Source organism: Cherax quadricarinatus, chromosome 75, assembly GCF_038502225.1.
Source record: "Cherax quadricarinatus isolate ZL_2023a chromosome 75, ASM3850222v1, whole genome shotgun sequence".
Classification (NCBI taxonomy): domain Eukaryota; kingdom Metazoa; phylum Arthropoda; class Malacostraca; order Decapoda; family Parastacidae; genus Cherax; species Cherax quadricarinatus.
Window position 1 is genome coordinate 8034360 of NC_091366.1, and position 23475 is coordinate 8057834.

At 39.3% G+C, this 23475-nt stretch overlaps 1 protein-coding gene across 3 annotated transcripts in view; it reads right to left on the reverse strand.

Moving 5' to 3' along the window:
• Brd7-9 (Bromodomain containing 7/9) overlaps positions 1–23475 on the reverse strand; it is a 54627-nt gene that overhangs the window by 30887 nt on the left and 265 nt on the right. For 2 of the 3 annotated variants that reach the window (XM_070101010.1, XM_070101009.1), the window contains exons 2-5: positions 13681–13868; positions 12849–12922; positions 3390–3486; positions 2681–2809 (exon numbers count right to left, since the gene is read on the reverse strand). In XM_070101010.1, the coding sequence (XP_069957111.1) occupies positions 2681–2809; positions 3390–3486; positions 12849–12922; positions 13681–13860 (480 nt within the window). In that variant the 5' untranslated portion in view covers positions 13861–13868. The remainder of the gene's footprint in view (positions 1–2680; positions 2810–3389; positions 3487–12848; positions 12923–13680; positions 13869–23475) is intronic. The other variant, XM_070101011.1, reaches the window with a different exon arrangement.

A 23475-nucleotide genomic window follows, 5' to 3' on the forward strand; every position in this document is an offset into this window, starting at 1 on the left:
AAACACTGCTATATAGTATAGTACAGTGGACCCTCAACTAGCGATTGCATTGATTAACGATAAATCTGACTAGCAAAAATTTTGCCTCGACTAGCGCTTAAAAACCCGACCAGAGCTTTTCGTTCCGTACCACACGCGTCCACTTTGGCCTGAGCGCGCCTCACTTGTCCCTTGGGTGTCAGTGTTTACAAGCCAGCCAGCCACCGCGGTCGCTTCCAAACATACAACAACTGAAACATTTCATATTATCACAGCCTTTTTAGTGATTGCACCTGCAAAATAAGTCACCATGGGGACCAAGAAAGCTTCTATTGCCAACCCTACAGCAAAAAGGGTGAGAATTACTATGGAGATGAAGAAAGAGATCATTGATAAATATGAAAGTGGAGTGCATATCTCTGAGCTGGTCAGGTTGTATAATAAACCCCAATCAACCATCGCTACTATTGTGGGCAAGAAAACGGCAATCAAGGAAGCTGTTCTTGCCAAAGGTGCAACTATGTTTTCGAAACTGAGATCGCAAGTACTCGAAGATGTTGAGAGACTGTTATTGGTGTGGATAAACGAGAAACAGATAGCAGGAGACAGCATCTCTCAAGCGATCATATGTGAAAAGGCTAGGAAGTTGCATGACAATTTAATTAAAAAAATGCCAGCAACTAGTGATGTGAGTGAATTTAAGGCCAGCAAAGGTTGGTTTGAGAGATTTAAGAAGCGTAGTGGCATTCATAGTGTGATAAGGCATGGTGAGGCTGTCAGTTCGGACCACAAAGCGGCTGAAAAATATGTGCAGGACTTCAAGGAGTACATAGACAGTGAAGGACTGCAACCTGAACAAGTGTTTAATTGTGACAAAACAGGCCTGTTTTGGAAGAAAATGCCAAGCAGGACGTACATTACTCAGGAGGAAAAGGCACTCCCAGGACATAAGCCTATGAAAGACAGGCTTACTTTGTTGATGTGTGCCAATGCTAGTGGTGATTGCAAAGTGAAGCCTTTATTGGTGTATCACTCTGAAACCTCCAGAGTGTTCAGGAAAAACAATGTCCTCAAGGCTAATTTGTGTGTGCTGTGGAGGGCAAACAGTAAGGCATGGGTCACTAGGGACTTTTTCTGTGACTGGTTACACCATGCATTTGCCCCTGATGTGAAAAATTAACTAAATGAAAAGAAATTAGACTTTAAGTGCCTCCTGGTATTAGACAATGCCCCTGGTCATCCTACAGATGTGGCAGAGCGACTTTCTAGGGACATGAACTTCATTAAGGTGAAGTTTTTGCCTCCTAATACCACTCCTCTCCTGGAGCCCATGGACCAGCAGGTTATTTCCAACTTCAAGAAACTGTACACAAAAGCTATGTTTGAAAGGTGCTTTGTAGTGACCTCAGAAACTCAACTGACTCTAAGAGAGTTTTGGAAAGATCATTTTACCATCCTCAATTGTGTAAACATTATAGGTAAGGCTTGGGAGGAAGTGACTAAGAGGACATTGAACTCTGCTTGGAAAAAACTGTGGCCAGAATGTGTAGACAAAAGGGATTTTGAAGGGTTTGAGGCTAACCCTGAGAATCCTATGCCAGTTGAGGAATCCATTGTGGCATTGGGGAAGTCCTTGGGGTTGGAGGTTAGTGGGGAGGATGTGGAAGAGTTGGTGGTGGAGGACAGTGAAGAACTAACCAATGATGAGCTGCTAGATCATCTCGAACAGCAAGAGGGCAGACCTGAGGAAACTGCTTCGGAGGAGGGGAGAGAGAAATTGAAGAAGTTGTCTACTTCTAAGATTAAGGAAATCTGTGCAATGTGGCTTAAAGTGTAAAGCTTTATGGATGATAATCACCCTGACACAGCTACTGCAAGCTGTGTTGGCAACCTGTACAATGACAATGTTGTGAACCACTTTAGGAAAGTCATAAAGGAACGAGAGGTACAGGCCTCTATGGACAGATATATTGTGCGACAGAAGTCCAGTGACTCTCAAGCTGGTCCTAGTGGCATTAAAAGAATAAGGGAAGTAACCCCAGAAAAAGACTTGCTGCCTCAAGTGCTAATGGAAGGGGATTCCCCTTCTAAACAGTAAGAAGATAACGCTCTCTCCTCCTCCCATCCCATCAATCATCACCAGATCTTCAATAAAGGTAAGTGTCATGTAACTGTGCATGTAATCTTCAGTTTGTGTGTATTAAAATTAATATTTCATGTGGTAAAAATTTTTTTTTCTTCAATACTTTTGGGTGTCTTGCACGGATTAATTTGATTTCCATTATTTCTTATGGGGAAAATTAACTTGACTAACGATTATTTTGACTAACAATGAGCTCTCAGGAACGGATTAATATCGCTGGTTGAGGGTCCACTGTATATGAAAGCATGTTAATATGGGTTTTAACTCAGGTGTTAGTTCTGGTCTTTGATTATGATGGTCACATTAATGTACTGGCTCCCATCATGATCTGTGAAAGATCAAAAACTCTTGGCTCTTTTCCTTCCATGAGAGTGAATAAAGATACTAAAATCATACAGTATGCTAAGTGCTTAAAAGTTCTCAAGTCAGCATACCAAAGCATTCTTAAGACAGCCAGAAAAATAAACAGCAATAAAAAAGCATTCCTACAAGAATATCCAATAAGACAGCCAGGCCTTGAAATACTTTTCATAAACAGTAAATGTAATTCTGACTAACATTGAGTGAAGAAGACGACTCATTGGACTTGGGCAGAGGAGAGCTTGACTCCTTGGATGGTGAAGTTACTATGGCACTAGCCTCCAGATGCTGCTTCTTGATGGGTGGTTCATCTGTAGGTTCCTCACCCTAAAAAAGGAACAAATGTGAAAGATGTATCAAAAATATATTAGTTGGACATGAGTTCTGGAGGTGGGAGGTACAGTGCCAGCACTATGAAGGCTTGGAGGGGATGCTACACCTCAAAGAGGCAAAGGAAATGTGATGTCCATACACCTCTTGCAAAACAGTTAAGTTACACAATGTTCCATTATCTTAAAATAATATTTCTGAACTGTCACACCCAACTCATATAATTTTCCTTGTTGTTGGTGTACTTTAAATACCATGCACTCTACCTTAATGGAAGGCTGCAGTCGTAATAAAAAATCATCTAAAAAAAAAGAGCTCTAAATACAGATCATTTATTGTTTGGCAATCAGTTTTCTGGCTTTCAACATTATTTGGCAGTCTTGCTAGATTCAGCACCTAAACAAAGACTAAAACAAAGAAAGAATGTGAAAAACAAATGGACCACAAAAAAATGAAAATCCAATGCACCTTTTCTTTTAATGAAAGAACCAATTAATTAATGATTTACTGTATGCATTTCATAATTTTTGTGTAATACTAAATTTATGCAAAACTTCAAAAACTATTAGTAATTTACCTCTGCCTTTTCCCGATGATGACGATGCTTGTGCCTCTCTTTGTCCTTCTCACGCTCCTTCTTCTTCTTCTTCTTTTTAGATTTCTTATGCTTCTCTCTGAAAGTGGAAGAGATAATTTTAATGATTAATTTACTGCTCACAAAACTTATCTCCAAAACGTGAAAAAACCGTCTCCCACCGAGGCAGTCAGACCCAAAAAAGAAACACTTTCACCATTATTCACACTATCACTGTCTTGCCAGAGATGCACTTATTCTATATAACTCCCAGGCTATCAAACCTCAGGAAACATTAACAGGCTAACTCACTCACTGACTCAGCAAACATGAACAGTTAAACTCTTCAGAGCACTGAAGGCTCAACATCCAACACTGATGGACTGATTACATCATCTCTGGTACTCTGCATGCTTCCTCTGTATTTGACTGAAGAAGCCTACTGTGTAGGTAAAATGTTTCATTCAATAATAAATATTTCCAACTCTTGGACATGTCTCTTACTCTTCATCTTTCTTCAGACTGAAAGGTTTGTTTACCAACAGAGAGATTTCAGTCATGCAACTCCAGCTAGTTTATCTGCCATTTTGAAGGTCAAACATGCTGTTTTCATTGAATAGTTATCTGTTGTGATAAAGTTGTATTACCTGGAGTTTACCTGGAGAGAGTTCCGGGGGTCAACGCCCCCGCGGCCCGGTCTGAGACCAGGCCTCCTGGTGGATCAGAGCCTGATCAACCAGGCTGTTGCTGCTGGCTGCACGCAAACCAACATACGAGCCACAGCCCGGCTGATCCGGAACTGACTTTAGGTGCTTGTCCAGTGCCAGCTTGAAGACTGCCAGGGGTCTGTTGGTAATCCCCCTTATGTGTGCTGGGAGGCAGTTGAACAGTCTCGGGCCCCTGACACTTATTGTATGGTCTCTTAACGTGCTAGTGACACCCCTGCTTTTCATTGGGGGGATGGTGCATCGTCTGCCAAGTCTTTTGCTTTCGTAATGAGTGATTTTCGTGTGCAAGTTCGGTACTAGTCCCTCTAGGATTTTCCAGGTGTATATAATCATGTATCTCTCCCTCCTGCGTTCCAGGGAATACAGGTTTAGGAACCTCAAGCGCTCCCAGTAATTGAGGTGTTTTATCTCCGTTATGCGCGCCGTGAAAGTTCTCTGTACATTTTCTAGGTCGGCAATTTCACCTGCCTTGAAAGGTGCTGTTAGTGTGCAGCAATATTCCAGCCTAGATAGAACAAGTGACCTGAAGAGTGTCATCATGGGCTTGGCCTCCCTAGTTTTGAAGGTTCTCATTATCCATCCTGTCATTTTTCTAGCAGATGCGATTGATACAATGTTATGGTCCTTGAAGGTGAGATCCTCCGACATGATCACTCCCAGGTCTTTGACGTTGGTGTTTCGCTCTATTTTGTGGCCAGAATTTGTTTTGTACTCTGATGAAGATTTAATTTCCTCATGTTCACCATATCTGAGTAATTGAAATTTCTCATCGTTGAACTTCATATTGTTTTCTGCAGCCCACTGAAAGATTTGGTTGATGTCTGCCTGGAGCTTTGCAGTGTCTGCAATGGAAGACACTGTCATGCAGATTCGGGTGTCATCTGCAAAGGAAGACACGGTGCTGTGGCTGACATCCTTGTCTATGTCGGATATAAGGATGAGGAACAAGATGGGAGCGAGTACTGTGCCTTGTGGAACAGAGCTTTTCACCGTAGCTGCTTCGGACTTTACTCTGTTGACGACTACTCTGTGTTCTGTTAGTGAGGAAATTATAGATCCATCGACCGACTTTTCCTGTTATTCCTTTAGCACGCATTTTGTGCGCTATTACGCCATGGTCACACTTGTCGAAGGCTTTTGCAAAGTCTGTATATATTACATCTGCATTCTTTTTGTCTTCTAGTGCATTTAGGACCTTGTCGTAGTGGTCCAATAGTTGAGACAGACAGGAGTGACCTGTTCTAAACCCATGTTGCCCTGGGTTGTGTAACTGATGGGTTTCTAGATGCGTGGTGATCTTGCTTCTTAGGACCCTTTCAAAGATTTTTATGATATGGGATGTTAGTGCTATTGGTCTGTAGTTCTTTGCTGTTGCTTTACTGCCCCCTTTGTGGAGTGGGGCTATGTCTGTTGTTTTTAGTAACTGTGGGACGACCCCCGTGTCCATGCTCCCTCTCCATAGGATGGAAAAGGCTCGTGATAGGGGCTTCTTGCAGTTCTTGATGAACACAGAGTTCCATGAGTCTGGCCCTGGGGCAGAGTGCATGGGCATGTCATTTATCGCCTGTTCGAAGTCATTTGGCGTCAGGATAACATCGGATAGGCTTGTGTTAATCAAATTTTGTGGCTCTCTCATAAAAAATTCATTTTGATCTTCGACTCTCAGTCTGGTTAGCGGCTTGCTAAAAACTGAGTCATATTGGGACTTGAGTAGCTCACTCATTTCCTTGCTGTCATCTGTGTAGGACCCATCTTGTTTAAGTAGGGGCCCAATACTGGACGTTGTTCTCGATTTTGATTTGGCATAGGAGAAGAAATACTTTGGGTTTCTTTCGATTTCATTTATGGCTTTTAGTTCTTCCCGCGATTCCTGACTCCTAAAGGATTCTTTTAGCTTAAGTTCGATGCTTGCTATTTCTCTGACCAGTGTCTCTCTACGCATTTCAGATATATTGACCTCTTTTAGCCGCTCTGTTATTCTTTTCCGTCGCCTGTAAAGGGAGCGCCTGTCTCTTTCTGTTTTACATCTACTCCTCCTTTTTCTTAGAGGAATAAGCCTTGTGCATACATCGAGTGCCACCGAGTTAATCTGTTCTAGGCATAAGTTGGGGTCTGTGTTGCTTAGTATATCTTCCCAGCTTATATCGGTTAGGACTTGGTTTACTTGGTCCCACTTTATGTTTTTGTTATTGAAGTTGAATTTGGTGAATGCTCCCTCGTGACTAATCTCATTATGTCGGTCTGGGGCTCCGCGCATACATGACTGAACCTCAATTATGTTGTGATCTGAGTATATTGTTTTTGATATGGTGATATTTCTTATCAGATCATCATTGTTAGTGAAGATGAGGTCTAGTGTATTCTCCAGTCTAGTAGGCTCTATTATTTGCTGGTTTAAATTGAATTTTGTGCAGAGATTTAAAAGCTCGCGTGAGTGTGAGTTTTCATCAGAGCTGCCTCCTGGTGTTATTACTGCAACAATATTATTTGCTATATTCCTCCATTTTAGGTGCCTTAAGTTGAAATCCCCCAGGAGCAAGATGTTGGGTGCAGGAGCTGGAAGGTTTTCCAGACAGTGGTCAATTTTTAACAGCTGTTCCTGGAATTGCTGGGATGTTGCATCCGGAGGCTTGTAGACTATCACAATGACTAGGTTTTGGTTCTCGACCTTTACTGCTAAAACTTCCACTACATCATTTGAGGCATTTAGCAGTTCTGTGCAAACAAGTGACTCTGCAATGTACAGGCCAACCCCCCCCTTTTGCCTGTTCACTTTGTCACATCTGTATAGGTTGTAACCTGGGATCCATATTTCGTTGTCCAAGTGATCCTTTATGTGGGTCTCAGTGAAAGCCGCGAACATTGCCTTTGCCTCTGCAAGCAGTCCACGGATGAAAGGTATTTTGTTGTTTGTTGCTGGCTTTAGACCCTGTATATTTGCAAAGAAGAATGTTATCGGACTGGTGGTATTGTTGGTACTGGGGGGGGATTTTTTTTCCGGCATTAGTATCTGTATCTGTTGGTTTGGAGTGGAGGCCATCGACTGTGGTTCCACTCCAGGAATGACTGGATTTGGTGTACGATTTCTGCCATTTCCTGCCAGTTTTTTTTCCTTCCTGGCACTAAAAAACCTCTCCCTCTTGAGTGGCTGTGGCTACCCAGGTTTTCCCATGGCCTGGATGTTTTGTATCTTTTTGTCCCCTTTAGATGGTATGCCTGGCAATTTAAGTTATAGCACAGTCTTTCCTGTACTGAAGAGGTACACAGTTCAGGGTGAAAAAGCTTACAGGAAGGGAGTTTGCATTTTCCTGTTGTCATATGGGCATGGCATTTCCTAGGGTGGTCATAGTTGCACGTCCCATCTGTTTTTCCAGATTTCCCATGCCAGCAGATACCGAGTGCATAGTATGTGCACAGGCTTGGTTTCCGTTTGCCTTGGGTTTCTGTGACTGTATTCCCTGTTGGTGCATGTTTCCCTGTCTTACTTCTATCCTCCCTAGCACCAACAATGGAGCTCCCACCATTTGTTTTTGGTAATATATCCTCACTATTGCTAGTGGAGTCCTCTTGTTTGCTATTTCCTGCGGTATTTCTAGTTTGCAATATTGGTTTTATCTTATCTTTGACTACACTTGTTTCCCTACTATGGCTCCTGTCCCCTATGGGGTCATTTATATGTATTCCTTCCTGCGTATAATTCCCGACTACCTGGACAAAATCTCCAGCTTCACCATTACTGTCTCCCAGGACAGCATCTCCAGCTTCCCCATTACTGTCTCCCAGGACAGCATCTCCAGCTTCACCATTACTGTCTCCCAGGACAGCACCTCCAGCTTCACCATTACTGTCTCCCAGGACAGCACCTCCAGCTTCCCCATTACTGTCTCCCAGGACAGCACTATCAGCCCCCCATTTACTGACTACCAGGACATCATCTCCAGCCTTACAGTTTCTGACTACATGGCCAGTATCAAGGGCAGTACCATTCAGCCCGGACTTTTTATGTTCCCATCTGTTGTAGAAAGCTTCCAGGTTTTCTATGAAAGCAGCTTTGATGTTGACCTCTTTTAATACCCTTGTGATTTTAGTCCACAGATTTATCTCATTTGGGCATACCCAAAAACACTTCCCTGTTTTAATACTGCTTGTAGCTAGTTCTTGGATATCTGCACAAGGGGCGTGACACCAATTTCCACAGAAATGACAATTTATGCATGTGGAAGCCCGTTTGTTTAACTGACCACAGACTACACACAGCTTCATAATGATTTGAATGGTTGATTTACTGCAATTCTACTAGCAACCTCTTGAATATTCTATTAATAACCTGCTAGGTGGTGCACAACGAAACCGTTTGAAACCAGTCCAGGGTTCGGACCAGTCAAGGGTTCGGACCAGTCCCGGGTTCGGACCAGTCAAGGGTTCGGACCAGTCAAGGGTCCGGACCAGTCGATCTGCTCTGATCAGTGGGTCACTTATTTAAAACATACTGGTCGGTGATTTGAGCTAACACATGAAGGATCTACTGGAAATTATCTACCCGAGTAATATGTGATTTGACTGATACAAAAGTATAACTTGCGTGTTGAAGAGCCGGTGATTACTGGCAGCTCCTACAATGACGAACGGTCACCTCCTTGTTTATCAATCGCTGTATCTGGCTTTTCTATTTTTTTTTTTTTTTTTCCGTCTCCACCACAATAAATGCTATATTATCACTATAGTTGACTGGTGCAAATTTTGGAGGAAGGACGCTTTTTCTGTAGTAATAATTGCTTCTCGTTGTGTATATTGCGACCGCTGGTAACTACAGGTTATATGAAATTCACAGTAACGTCTCGTATTTCAAGAAAAGAAACTAATGAAAGTTTAACCCTTTGAGGGTCCGTCCCGTAGATCTACGGCTTTACATTCAGGGTCCAAACCGTAGATCTACGTCATGAGCTCAGCTCACTCTGATAAACTGTGAGTGGCAAAATCGCCGATTTGTAAATATCGCTAACACATCAAAATTCGCGAGAGCATAATTTCGTCAATTTTCCATCAAATTTCGTACTTTTTGTTATATTACCTTCACAAAAAGATTCTCTACCATTTCATAAGAAAAAATAACAAATTTTTTTTTTTGAAAATTCTTGGACACTGGGGCACCACTTCAGATTTGGGCCTTGGACCCTGAAGGGGTTAAACTTATAAAAGTATTATGTTATACCAATGTCTAACAACCACTCTTTAATTTTGGAATTATGTACCATACAGATGATCCTTGACTTAACCCTTTCAGGGTCCGTCCCGTAGATCTACGGCTTTACGTTCAGGGTCCAAACCGTAGATCTACGTCATGAGCTCAGCTCACTCTGATAAACTGTGAGTGGTACATTTGGGCCTAGATATGACAGAATACATCTATGTGGTATGTGTGCACCACATAAAACAGATCCTGCAGCACACTGTGTATAATGAGGGAAAAAAACTGAAATCATTATTTTTCAATTAAAACAGCGACTTTGCAGTGTTTTTTCTTATGTTTTTTATAGTTGTATTTGCGATTTCTTGGTCTCATTTGATAGAATGGAAGATATATTACAGAAATAGAGATGATTTTGATTGGTTTTAGCACTGGAAATGGCTTGAAACTGAGCTCAAAGTAGCGGAAAATTTAAATTTTTGCCGATATTCAAGAGTAAACAAACGACCTCACACATCTAATACATGTCAGCTGGTGGGTCTAATATACATTCACAAATATGGTGATGATATTTATACAATTATTACAGTATTGCATAACAGTAAATCTTCTATTTTTTGGTGTGAATAAAAATTCATTATGTGAATAAAAAATCAAAATGGAATTTATTTGTAAAGCCTCAAAATGTAACTAATGAACAGAGGAAATGTTAGTTTAGTTCCAGGAATACCTACATTGTTTATTCTGGAGCCTATTTTGAAATTGGAATATTTTGAACTTTGTGTTAAATTGGCCAAATTAACAATTTCCGATCACTTTATTTTGTAGTTGAAACAGTTGACTTGGCGATTTCTTGTGCTCAATCGATAGAATAGAAGTAATACTAGTGAAATAGCTAAGAATTTGGTTGATTGGAATAATGTAATTGGCCTAAAATGGGAGTCAAAGTCGGCAAAATCACCGATTCGTAAATATCGCTGACACATCAAAATTCGCGAGAGCATAATTTTGTCAATTTTCCACCAAATTTCGTACTTTTTGTTTTATTACCTTCACAAAAAGATTCTCTACCATTTCATAAGAAAAAATAATAAATTTTTTTTTTTAAATTCTTGGACACTGGGGCACCACTTCAGATTTGGGCCTTGGACCATGAAGGGGTTAAACTTATAAAAGTATTATGTTATACCAATGTCTAACAACCCCTCTTTAATTTTGGAATTATGTACCATACAGATGATCCTTGACTTAAGAGGGTTTGACTTTATGATGGTGCAAGAGGAGTTAGCCTGGAGATGAAATTTCAGATAATTATCCATCCTGAAGGCAGAAAGTCTGTAACTTGTATTCATATATTTACTTTTCAATACTAGTATTTAGTTAGTTACAGCTATTATTTGTTTATTTACTTATTTAGTGACAGCAGTTATTTATTTACTTATTTATTCAGCATATCATATTCACATTCAACTTACAATATTTTTGACTTACAATGGGTCTGTCAGAACACAATCCCATCGTAAGTCGAGGAGCACATTTGCTTTGAAATTAAGTTTTACATTCTTACATTATTATATTCCAAGTCATTCTGGAGGATGTATAAATTTGTAGTGGGGGAAGGCAGGGCAGGGGGTCACCCTAGAAAAGGTTGAAGGGAGGAGGTAAAGGAGGCTTTGTGTGTGAAGGGCTTGGACATGTAACAGGCGTATGTGACCATGTTAGATAGGAGTGGGGGTAAGTGACTTTTATGACTTCTTGTGCTGTTGGAGTGTGAGCAAGATAGCATTTATGAAGAGATTCAGGAAATGAGTTAGCCAGACTCAAGTCCTGGAGGTGGTAAGCAAAGTGCCTGCACTCTGAAGGAGTGGTGGGCGTATCTGCAGTTTGGAAGGGCATCTGAACTGTTATACCGGCATCCCTCTGGCAAGACAGTGATGCAGCGAGTGATGGTGAATGTTTCCTGTTAACTTGGGTCACCCTGCCTCAGTGGGAGACACTGGTATGTTAAAAAAAACTATTATATTCATGAGGAAGTGCCAAACCCAGGAATTGACGGTACAAGTCATGTTATGATTCCATAAACCAGTTTTATAATAAAATTCAAATAAAGATCTAAGCACCACACAATATTTTTAAACTTAGCAGAAAGGCAGATGATATTAACTGATAACTCAAGTTGTGGAGAAAATTCTCCAGTAAAGGGGGTATCTCTCAGCCCTTTCAGCCCCCCTGCAGCCCTCTGAGGGACTTAGCTCCCCTGGAAGGGGCTAGTGGACTCTTCCTTCTTCACAACAGTTTTATGAGGAACACATGTATGTACCATAGCATCACGAGGCACGCCTTCCTCTCCTTGCTAGAGGTTAAACAAGAGTAATTACTCTTTTTTCCATAGCAGGAAAATTAAGGAAAAACCTGTGCCCCACTTATCTACAAGTTGGGACTATTAGGAATTCTAGTTTATAGCTAGATAACAAGAAACCTACCCTCTTGTATTGAATACTGTTGCAATGTGTAGTAAGGAAGAGATATAAAGCTGAACTCAGCAGTTCTTTTGTGCTGAGGGCGATTGATGGGCACTTGGGGAGGACGACACACTAGGTTGAATTCAGACATGAGAGCATGAACATGTCACAAATCTCAGCTGAGAACAAAGAAATTAATCACTTTGTGCAGAAAACTCTGAAATACTGTCAATCTCCACTAGGAAAACTAGTGTTAAAAAGAAACATGAGTTTATTATCTGCAGTATAATCCCGATAAGTGTAAAGTTTGTCGCGATATGCATTCAGGTGTTATGAACGAAGAAGATATCACTTTGTCGCGTAAACAATGACCGAAGTGACTCCCTGTCAAAGACCGAGGACATAACTATGCATCTGTAGAAGCCTGCTCAAGACAACAATACCAGGGTCACACTTCCCCTACAACAAACTAGGGGAAATTGGGTCAGTTACAATACCCAGGTAAATCCAGCTATACCCACACCTAATTACATTAGCTGCAGCTAATAGGTAGGGGTGAGATTTGACTGGAATTACCAATAGGTCCTGTGACGCGTGGGTGATTCACCCAAACCCAAGTGAGTACCACTACGCATTTCAGATGATAGTGAAATGCCGAGATATACGCTCCTTTCGGGCAAATTATATGAATAACAAACTTGGTAATCAACAGCCACTGTGGAAATTGGAACAGCGCTCCGAGGGGATTTCCAGGGAAAGGCTGCTGGACATCATGGTGTTAAAAGATAATAACACTTGTCTTATGTTTGTTTCATGCAGGAAGTGTACTTATCTAACCAGTTCTCCACACAAGTTCTGTGAATAATCCAATTTCAGACTGACTTTGCATAATTTAGCTTGCAATGACCCCTTGCAGGAATATTTACATAATTATTGCATGTGTTATTACATAACCGTTGAAACTTAAGAGACTCATTCTCCTTTGGGAAATGAACTCTTTCCATCCCTACTGAGAGCCACCAGTGTGAATCATCCCCACCCAAGAACAATGTCAGGTGGCACTCCTTCAGGAGTAATGCCATACCTTGCTCCTTCATCATGATGAGAGTGACGAGAGCGTGATCGGCCCTCCTCCTCTGCAACTGGCTCCTCCTCCCCCTGTTAGATTATTAAAAATAGGTTAGACAAGTACATGAGTGGGTGTGGGTGAGTGTGAGATGGCCCTGCCTAGCCTGGGCCAGTAGGCCTACAGCAGTGCTCTTTCCTTCTTAAGTGGGTATGGCTTAGACTTGCCTAGCATGGGTCAGTAGGCCTGCTGCCATGCTCTGTTCTTATGTTTTTATATCAGTGGGGAAGGTGTTCCTAGAGGTCACAAGAAACTATAAACTACATATAATAAAATCATATCTGCATAATAAATTCTCTTTCAGATTTATGTTTTGTTTCAGAGACCACATCTTTCGTATATTACTCTTGTTAATATTAACATTCATAAAATAATAATCACAAACAGAGACCTGGACATGGAAAAAGCCACCGAGTCATAAAAATGTTTGATGACTGAAACCCGTCAATGAAGAAGCATGCGAATTTGGAGGAAACTGCAATTGTGCAAGATATTTATGAAGCACTTTTATTAGACTGTCTTCCTATCACATATTTGTGATCAGTTTTGGGAGTTTTCTCCCACAGCCTGGCCTATAATCACTTACATGCTGACTGTCTGATCTATCAGGTTATTTCCCCTCCTATCTGTTGCTGTCTTGCAACACTGCATAGCTCCTGATGGCACACGAGTGCAAAAGATGTAGAGCTAAAGATTTCCATCCCCATGTGGCTTGTTTTACATCGTTTAGATTGCCAGTTTGTGATTGTATTGCTTACTATAATATATAAACTGCACAAGAGTAGCTCACCTGGGCATCCTCAGCACACTCCTCCTCCTCCACCTCCTCATCTGATGCAATCTGTCCCTGTTCATCATCAGCCATGTTGGAGATGATAGTTGGGTGTGCTGAAGAAGCTGCTTTCTGCTCTGGGGTAGAAGGGCCTCCACTACCCAGCTTCAGTTTCAACTTCAGCGGAGTCTTTTCCATTGCAAAGCCTGAGTGGGTTCGACTCTTTAATCATGCAATTATTTCTCATAGACTACAAGTTGGGCAAATCGAAATTTGCCCAACTCATAAACTTATTCTATAGCTTCAGTCCATGCACTGTATCAGACAAGAAGTAATAATATTAATGCATGTGAGAATTCAAGCTGGGTTAATACATATGAATGATATTAAGCACATGTGATATTTAGCAGTATATTTCACACTTCATGATACAAGCAGTGCTAGACACAGAAAACTCATACATACGTGTGACAATTCCACCAGGGTGCAGAAAAAATGAGAAAACATAAATCAAAATGAGCACAAACACGACACAATTTTGGACAAAACTCATGATGGTGATCCTTATGCGGTCAATAAAACAATATCTAAAAGGCAAATAAATATCTACTGTACAAAGATACAAAAATAACAGAAATTAATGAAAATTACCACACTACAAATTTTCATCCTGCTAACTAAAGATATCAATCATGGCTCAAGTACTAGAAATTTATCCTGCTGGTGCTATTAACTGTGGCTCTCATACTGCAAATTTATCCTGCTACCTAAAGATATTAATCTTAGCCCAAATACAGTACAACTAACTTATTCTGCTAACTGGAACATATTATAACCCTATGTTCAGTATTGTAGTTATATCCTGTTAACATGAGTGGGTGTGGGTGGGTCTGAGTTGGATCTGATTGGCTTAGAACAATAGGGATGATGCATTGCTCCTTCCTTCTTAAGTGGATGTGACTTGAACCTGACTAGCTTAGGCCAGTAGGTGACTTGGACTTGCCTAGCATGGACCAGTAGGCCTGCTGCAGTGCTCTTTCTCATGTTCTTATTATAGATAAGATAAAGAAAAAGAGTACACATTTCTTTGTAAAGATTACAATATGTAATTACATATATAATATTTGGGAGAGTTGCTTCAAACTGATTAGTTGTTTTGGTTGGTTTGGTTAGTATTGAGAGACGAGATGATTTGCTACAGATGCATCGGTTATATGTTAAGTTGTTAATAAATGCCCATGAGTGATGCCACAATGAAATATATAGTTAGGCTTTTGTAACAAGCAAGACCCAAACTTAGTTCCGGGACCTCTGGTAGTAGTGGTATTGATACATTATTAAGACAGTGTTTTGTAGTGGTTTAGTGTCACACAATGAATTGGTAAGTGATATCGGAGTGCAACGGACAAGCAAAGTAGCAGTAGCAACACTCACAGCAAATGGGCATTCTTGAGCTTCCCCAGTGCTTGGGCTTGGCCCACATCTGGGGTGTGGCTCTACTAGGAGCCTGTGGTGCTTGCTGCCTTTGCACCTCCAGACATCGTGTGCTGCTATGCAGCTACCACACCCTTCGAGCCCTGTGTGGGCAGGGTTTGTGGGAGTCCAGAGTGCCTAGCTTCTCCCTCCGAGCCCCGTGGGGGAGGGGAATGGGGCTAGGCCTGGGGACAGTTAGTCCCAGAAGACAAGGAGGCACTTGTACCTCCTCCCATGGCAGACATTGGTCTGAGACACTCCTGCTAAAGGGAGCCATGACTGGGCCACCACCTGAAAAAGGCCCAGGTCAGGTGATTATACCAGCGAACCTACAAAAAGAGGTAAGTGATGTGACCTCTTCTGGTCCTAGACCAGTGACCTAGTTTGCAGAAGTGTCATAGTTATACCTCAGCAGTGGCATGGTCTGGAACAGTGACACTGTTATATCCTAGCAGTGGCCTGGTCTGGAACTATCACATTAGTTTCCTTGCAAAATCACATTATAGTCCTGTAATAAGGCTAATCGAGGAACTTGAAAGTTTTTAGCAGCATTACAACTCTGTGGTTATTCAGCACTTTGAAAGTAATTTATAATCATTATGAATTTGCAGTGATTGCTGCCCATTTGTTGCTTCTGTTAACACTTTGCTACTATCATAAGTCCACCAATTTGTTTCTATTATAATTATTAACTTGTTAATACGGTGATCAATTTGCTGTCATATTTATTATTACAGCAATATCAAAATTTAACCCTTTGACTGTTTTGGTCGTATATATACGTCTTACGCGCCACTGTTTTAGACGTATTAATACGTGTATTAAATTCTAGTGGCTTCAAATCAAGCAGGAGAAAGCTGGTAGGCCCACATGTGAGAGAATGGGTCTGTGGTCAGTGTGCACCACATAAAAAAAAATCCTGCAGCACGCAGTGTACAATGAGAAAAAAAAAAAACTGACCATTTTTTTGGATTAAAACGCTGACTTTGAGGCGTAGAGTATTTTCGTATAGTATTTATCCTTGTATTCTCGTTTTCATGGTTTCAAGTGATAAAATGGAAAACATATTACAAAAATAGAAATGATTTTGATTAGTTTCACAATGAAAACGACCTTGAAATTGAGCTCAAAGTAGCAAAAATGTTCGATTTTTACCAATGTTCAGGAGTAAGCAAATCACACCACACGTCCAATACACGTCAATTGGGGAGTTTAATATTCTTTCTCTAGTGCACTGATATTATTTATACCATTTTTACAATAATGCATTAGTCTGCATAACAGTAAAGTTTGTATTTTTTGTATGAATAAAAAATCAAAATACAAAGCAATAGTAATATAAGAGGGGCCTAGAGACGTGACTAATGAACAGAGGATATGTTATTTTAGTGCCAAGAATGTCTACATTGTTTATTCTGGACCCTATTTTGAAATTGGCATCTTTTTTAATTTGCCTGAAATTGGCCAAATTGCCAATTTCTGACCACTTTATTGGGTAGTTCAAATCGGTAAATGGGCAGTTTCTTGTACTCAACTGATAGAAAAAGTGGAGTTCTAAAGAAATAGCTATGAGTTTGGTCAACTGGAACAACGGAATTGGCCAAAAACAGGGCTCAAATTCGGCGAAATCGCCGATGTGTATGTGTCGCCAAGACCGCAAACTTTGTGGGAGCTTAACTCCGTGAGTTTTCGACCAAATTTCGTACTTTTGGTGCCATTACCATCAGGAAAAGTTTCTCTATTATTTCATAAGAAAAAATAATTTTTTTTTCCAAAAATTTTGCAACATAGAATGACAGTTTCAGAAAGGGGCTTGCAACAGTCAAAGGGTTAAAGCCGGTAAGTCACATTACACAAATGTAATTCTAAAGGCTAGGCCTCAATATTTTCTTGGCCAGTTATGCAGTGATAATGAGTCATACATAAATAACCTGCACACAGGAGAAAGAAACTAGTTAATGGTCCAAGTCGGACCGAAACACTGTCATTCAGTTTTTCTCCTGTGTGTGTGTTATTTGTATTGCTCCAGTCACAGTATTTTCCTTGATGTTCTTTGTAGTAATGAATGTTTAACAATAAATTGGGATATTTAGTAATAGTACATCGTAATGGATGAAATATTTGGAAATTTCTTCATTATTAGTGAAGGAAATGTCTGGGGTAGTATCATATGTGGTCCCCTAGTGAGGTAATCTGGTCTGGAAGTGTGACAATGCTACCTCCTTGTGAGGTGACCTGCTCTGCAACTTTGCAATAATTGGCAATCAAGTAATGAAAAAGTGAGAGTCCAAGGTTGTTATCCTGACCTATGTTCCAGCCAGTAGAATAATCCATAAGTTGCTAGCCTTCCCCCCATATTCTAAGCATCCCATAAAAGCTATAATGGATAAGTATTCTAAACACTTCAGTGATTGTTGCACACCCAAACACATGCAGAAGTAATGCAACTACAGTACATTTGTGTACAACACACTTAACCCTAACCATACCTTCAGCATTGCTAATACTGCATCTTAAATATAAAAAATAATGCTATTTGTAATAATTTAAGGTACTGTATTATACTGTATTTCAAATCTTCATTAGAATCACATTTTCACAATATTTTATACTGTATGTATATACATACAGTGGTACCTCGAATTTCGAACAGCTCCCAACTTGAATAATTATGTAAGTGTGTTTTTGTAAATGCTTTTTTAAATGTATTTTTGGGGGTCTGAAAAGCACTAATCTATTTTACATTATTCCTTATGGGAACCAATTCGTTTGGTAACGGCACATGAACAGCCTTCTGGAACGAATTTCGGCCGATATTCGAGGTACAACTGTACATACAACATATAATAATGCTGTACCTTATCTTCTACAAACTACAATAGAGTATAATTTCTCATATTCTTACTAATGAACGTGCAAAACTGTCTCTATTATAGAAAATTCAAATTAGAAATTTATTTGAATGACTCCGAATTGGGTTTTTTATTTTTTCCGAAATATGTTCATCAATTTTACTCCTTATGTAAATTCAGAATTTACCAAAATTTATATTTTAAGTTTGGGAGAATTATTTGAGCAAATAAGAGAAATTACTATACACAGTATGTATAAAGATTGGTAAATATAGTACAGTGGACCCCCGCATAACGATTACCTCCGAATGTGACCAATTATGTAAGTGTATTTATGTAAGTGCGTTTGTACGTGTATGTTTGGGGGTCTGAAATGGACTAATCTACTTCACAATATTTCTTATGGGAACAAATTCGGTCAGTACTGGCACCTGAACATACTTCTGGAGTGAAAAAATATCGTTAACCGGGGGTCCACTGTAGTCTTATACACGAGATTTTGAGAGAGCAATCACATCAGCTAAAGGAACCTAACCTATACAATAACTGGGTTTCATTGTATATCTGTCAATATGGTTTAAATTGCAGGGGTTCTTAACTTGGGGTATCCATACCCCTTGGGGGCATGACAACCAAATAATAGGGGTATGGGATACAATCTCTGAACAATTTAAAAAAAATTGCTGTTGTTAGACTAGAATGAACTATCATTTGTTCTGTTCCTAGCTATCTATATGTAAAGTAAAACCAAGCTATTGATATCTTTTGAAGTCATACTGGTACCTAATAGGACTGGTGGTAGTGATGATTTTGACATTCTGGTACATGGGGTATGGGGACATACTGGGCAATCCGTTTGGGGGTCTATAATCGTAAAAAGGTAAAGAACCCTTGGTTTAAAGGATCATTTCTGTGGCCTAGTCTTGGATCACATCTCCTAAATTGAAAAGGAAATATTACAGGACTAAGAATTATGGGTAAATATAGAGACCCAGTAAGTAAGTTTATTCAGGTATACACAAATACAGTTACATACATTATCATACATAGCAGCATATGTGTAGAGAACCTGGGATAACCCAAAAAAGTCATACAGAGTGAAGTGACTTATTTCCATTGGGGTCCCATAAGATAGCAAAGACAAGTGTGTAACAAATGTAAATAAATGTTTGTAAGAGTTACTGTACCTGTCATATTACATGCAAAAGGTGACAATGAAAAGATCAGCAATCTTGCCAGAGTGCAAACTGTTTAATTAACAATAATCAGTTTCACTAGTGCTATACCTCCCTGGATGGTTAATGTCCATTAACCTATTACTTACTGTTACCAATCCATCATGAAAGGGAGCTTTTATGGGACATTCTCCCATTAAAATGCTTAATGATGGATGCATGTTTTAAACTTCTGTGGTGGACTAACTTTTATTTAGTATAAACTGGTCAGGAATTTTTTTTTTCATGATGCTAGTACAGGTACTGAATTACGTACTTTATTCTCACAGTATAAGTTTTTTAATCAAATGCAGTGAATTTTGATACTGAATTATTCACGAACGTGTGTCATATCGTTCATTTATATGAACATATGAACATTTCTTCATCAGCCTCCCTCCTTTGAGCCAAACAAGAGAAAATCTATTATATGCTACTCTTGTAAAAACAAACAAAAATTAATGCATTATTACATAAGCAGCAACTCCTCCCATTTATTATCATATTGTATTAGGGTCTAATGTCTGTTAGAATTTGCTTGCTCTAAGTTGATCTTATACAAAATACTGTATGCATTAATTTTATTTTACTCTTACTGGTGCAGATTTTTAATGTACAGTAGTCTCCCCCCCACCATATCTGTGGGGGATACATTCCAAGAACTACCATGGATACCCAAAACAATGGATAGTAGACCACCACCACCACCACCCTATATACAGTGGAACCACAGTACTCGAACTTAATTTGTTCCAGAAGGCTGTTCAAGTGCCAATTTGTTCGAGTACTGAATGAATTTTCCCCATTAAGGAATAATTAATAATAATTTTTCATCTCTACTGTGACTCTAACCAATTTTCCTTTTGGTTGGCTGTTATCATTAATCTTCTTGGGCACCATGGTGCCTTATTTATAGAGACAATAAAAAAAACACCAAAAAATGTGAAGAAACACAATATAGTTTACAGCAGAGATCAGCAGTTTTGCACTGAGCGACAGCACATGGTTTGGTCAAGTGCCAAGCAAACGGTCGACTACCGAGTGTTTTTTTTTTTACTGAACAAAGTGTTTAAATACCGAATGGTTCCAGTTGGGAGCTGTTCAAGTACTGAGGTACTACTGTATAAGTCTTTTTTCATTTATATACATAGCAATGATAAAGTTTAATTGATATATTGCACAATAAGTCGAGAATTAGCATTTTTTCGCTGATGGGAAGCACTTCACAGCTTCTCTTAGGCTTTAAAGAACTGCCACCATCACTATATTTTTGCTTTGTGGTCATTATTCAGCAAGTTAAGGCTTATTTTAGGGCCATGGTTAACCACGGGTAACTGAAACTGTGGAAACCAAATCCACAGATATGGGGGTTCTACTGTAATTTCCTTTCTAGAAGCCCTGATGAAACTCTGATATTAGGTTGGGATCCTAGATGTATTCTGACTGTTGTGCTTCCTGACCACTGATAAGGGCTAGGATTTAAAAATTTCTGGTAAATACTGAAGTGATGCATACTCTGTTCTATTACAAAAATCTAAGGAAAAGTGAAACACTGTTATTAGCACTGAAAAAAAATAGTAAATAATTTAACTTTACTTGCAACAGCAAGTAAAGTTTTTATATAGGCAGCCTCAGTGCCTACCTACTGACATAATACTAGGTAAGGTACTTCAATTCATCATGGTATAGTACTCTCCCCTAACAATAATAATCTGAAAAACAAACTCCAAGTTGTAATAATGTTGGCAGAATTACCCACTATGTTAGATAAAAAGGACACAAGTGCAACTAATGCAACACTTCATTGTGGAGAGCAAAACATTGCCACAATAAAATGTCGCATCAGTTGAACTTGTGTCCTTTCACCTAACAAACTCAAGTTACTTAAAATAGGATAAAGTTTATCCTGGATATCGGTGCAAGGGAACATGTTAGTCAAAAGGAAAAATAAATATGCAGTGTTTACAGAAATAGACACAATGCAAGTCAGATTACCGTGGTACAATAATGTGGAGAGTAATCATGTGTATAATTTCCTTCACCATATAAAAAAAAAAGTTGAAGACAGAAAAACTATTTTCTTTTATGATAGGAATAATTACTCATCTGTTAGTCTTCTATAAAACCAGAAATGCAAACTGATATCACTTTTATGTGCAACTTTGTCTTTTATTTGTAACTCCAAACATTAATTATTTCAGCATCAAACATCAATCACTCAGTATCAAACATTAATCCCTGCAGCATTAAAATCAATCATCCAGTATCAGACATTAACCCCTGCAGCATTAAACATCAATCATCCAGTATCAGACATTAATCCCTGGACCATTAAACATCAATCATCGAATATCAAACATTAATCCCTGCAGCATTAAACATCAATCACTCAATATCAGACATAAATCCCTGCAGCATCAAATATCAATTACCCATTATCAAACATTAATCCCTGCAGCATCAAACATCAATCACTCAGTATTAGACATTACTAACCACAGCATCAATTACTCAGCACCAAACATTAATCCTTGGGTAAACAGAGTTCAGGGGCTTGGTTTTGAGCTTAGCCATATTATTATAATCACCATTAAATGCTAAATGCACAAGGGTCATACAATGCTGCAAGCTTAGCCATAATCTATTATGTAAATTCTTAACCATCAAGTGGTTTGTGCAATGGAGAGAGTTATATGTCATATGTATGGGGAAGACCTATCCATTAGCAACTGAAAAAAATAAAACAGCTGAACTACACGTAGCTTTAGAGGTGAACGTTAAGTTAGGTTACGTTTGGCTGGTTAGGTTTATTTTTGGGTTACAAAAAAAGGGCTTCTCCCTACAGGTCTAAAGTATAAATGCTCAGCATAACAAGCAGCTTTATTTATAGTAGTACAGTGGACCCCTGGTTTACGATATTATTTCATTCCAGAAGTATGTTCAGGTGCCAGTACTGACCGAATTTATTCCCATAAGGAATATTGTGAATTAGATTAATCCATTTCAGACCCCCAAACATACACATACAAACGCACTTACATAAATACACTTACATAATTGGTCGCATTGGGAGCTGATCGTAAACCGGGGGTCCACTGTACGGTATATCACTGATGTCAGCTAGGCCTGTATACCATGTACATGTACTTACAATAAATAAAGATATTATTATTCTTGTTTCCACTCGATATTCCACTTAATACTGGAGAGTTTACTTAATAGAAACTCGAGCCCCTGAACTCAATATTAACCCGTAAACGGTCCAAACATATATATATACACGTTTTTTTTCAACATCTGATAGCATGTAAAAAAAGTAGATCATTTTTTTTTTACATTTGAAAACATGTAAAAAAAACTGATTTACGCTTTTTTTTTTGTTATATCTGAAAATATGTAAAACAACGTAGATCTACTTTTGGAGCACTACGCACGTGAATGTAGATCTGCTTGGACCGTTTACGGGTTAACCAATCCCTGTAGCATTAAGTTTATTCAGGTATAGATACACATAAATTATCATACACAGCATCACATGTGTAGATTATGTAAGATAACTTAAAAAAAGTAAAACAAGGTGACTTATTTCCATTATTATTATTATTAAAATCAAAAGTAAGTGCTAAACCCACAAGGGTCACACAGCACTGCATCAAGCATCAATTACTCCAGCATTTCAAGTACTGTATTGATTAATGCCTAGTAAACATCAACCCTCACTACAGCACTGTATTGATGACCTCTGGGGACTTGTGCCACATCAACTGCCTTAATTATAAAGCAATTTATACACAATATTCTAATTATAGAGCATTTTAACTCAATGATCTAATTATAGAGCATTTTAACTCTCAATGATCTAATTATAGAGCATTTTAACTCTCAATGATGTAATTATAGAGCATTTTAACTCTCAATGATGTAATTATAGAGCATTTTAACTCTCAATGATATAATTTTAACAAGGTGATTTATTGATCTTATAATTTATATTCACGGGGAGACGCTAAACCCGTATGGGGTGGACACTGCGACTGAGAGATGGGAGGGGAAGGGGAAGGGGAGGGGAGGGGAAGGGGAGGGGAGGGGAAGGGGAGGGGAGGGGCAGGGGAGGGGAGGGGGATAATCGGATTTGATCCGAGGAAAGAATGGCTTCAGTTCCCTGGATCAAGTACATGTACTTGTAGAAATAAAAATGATTATTTTTTACTGAAGGTTGTTTGAGATTTTGTGGTGGCGAGGATTATTATTATAATAAAAAAAGAAGCGCTAAA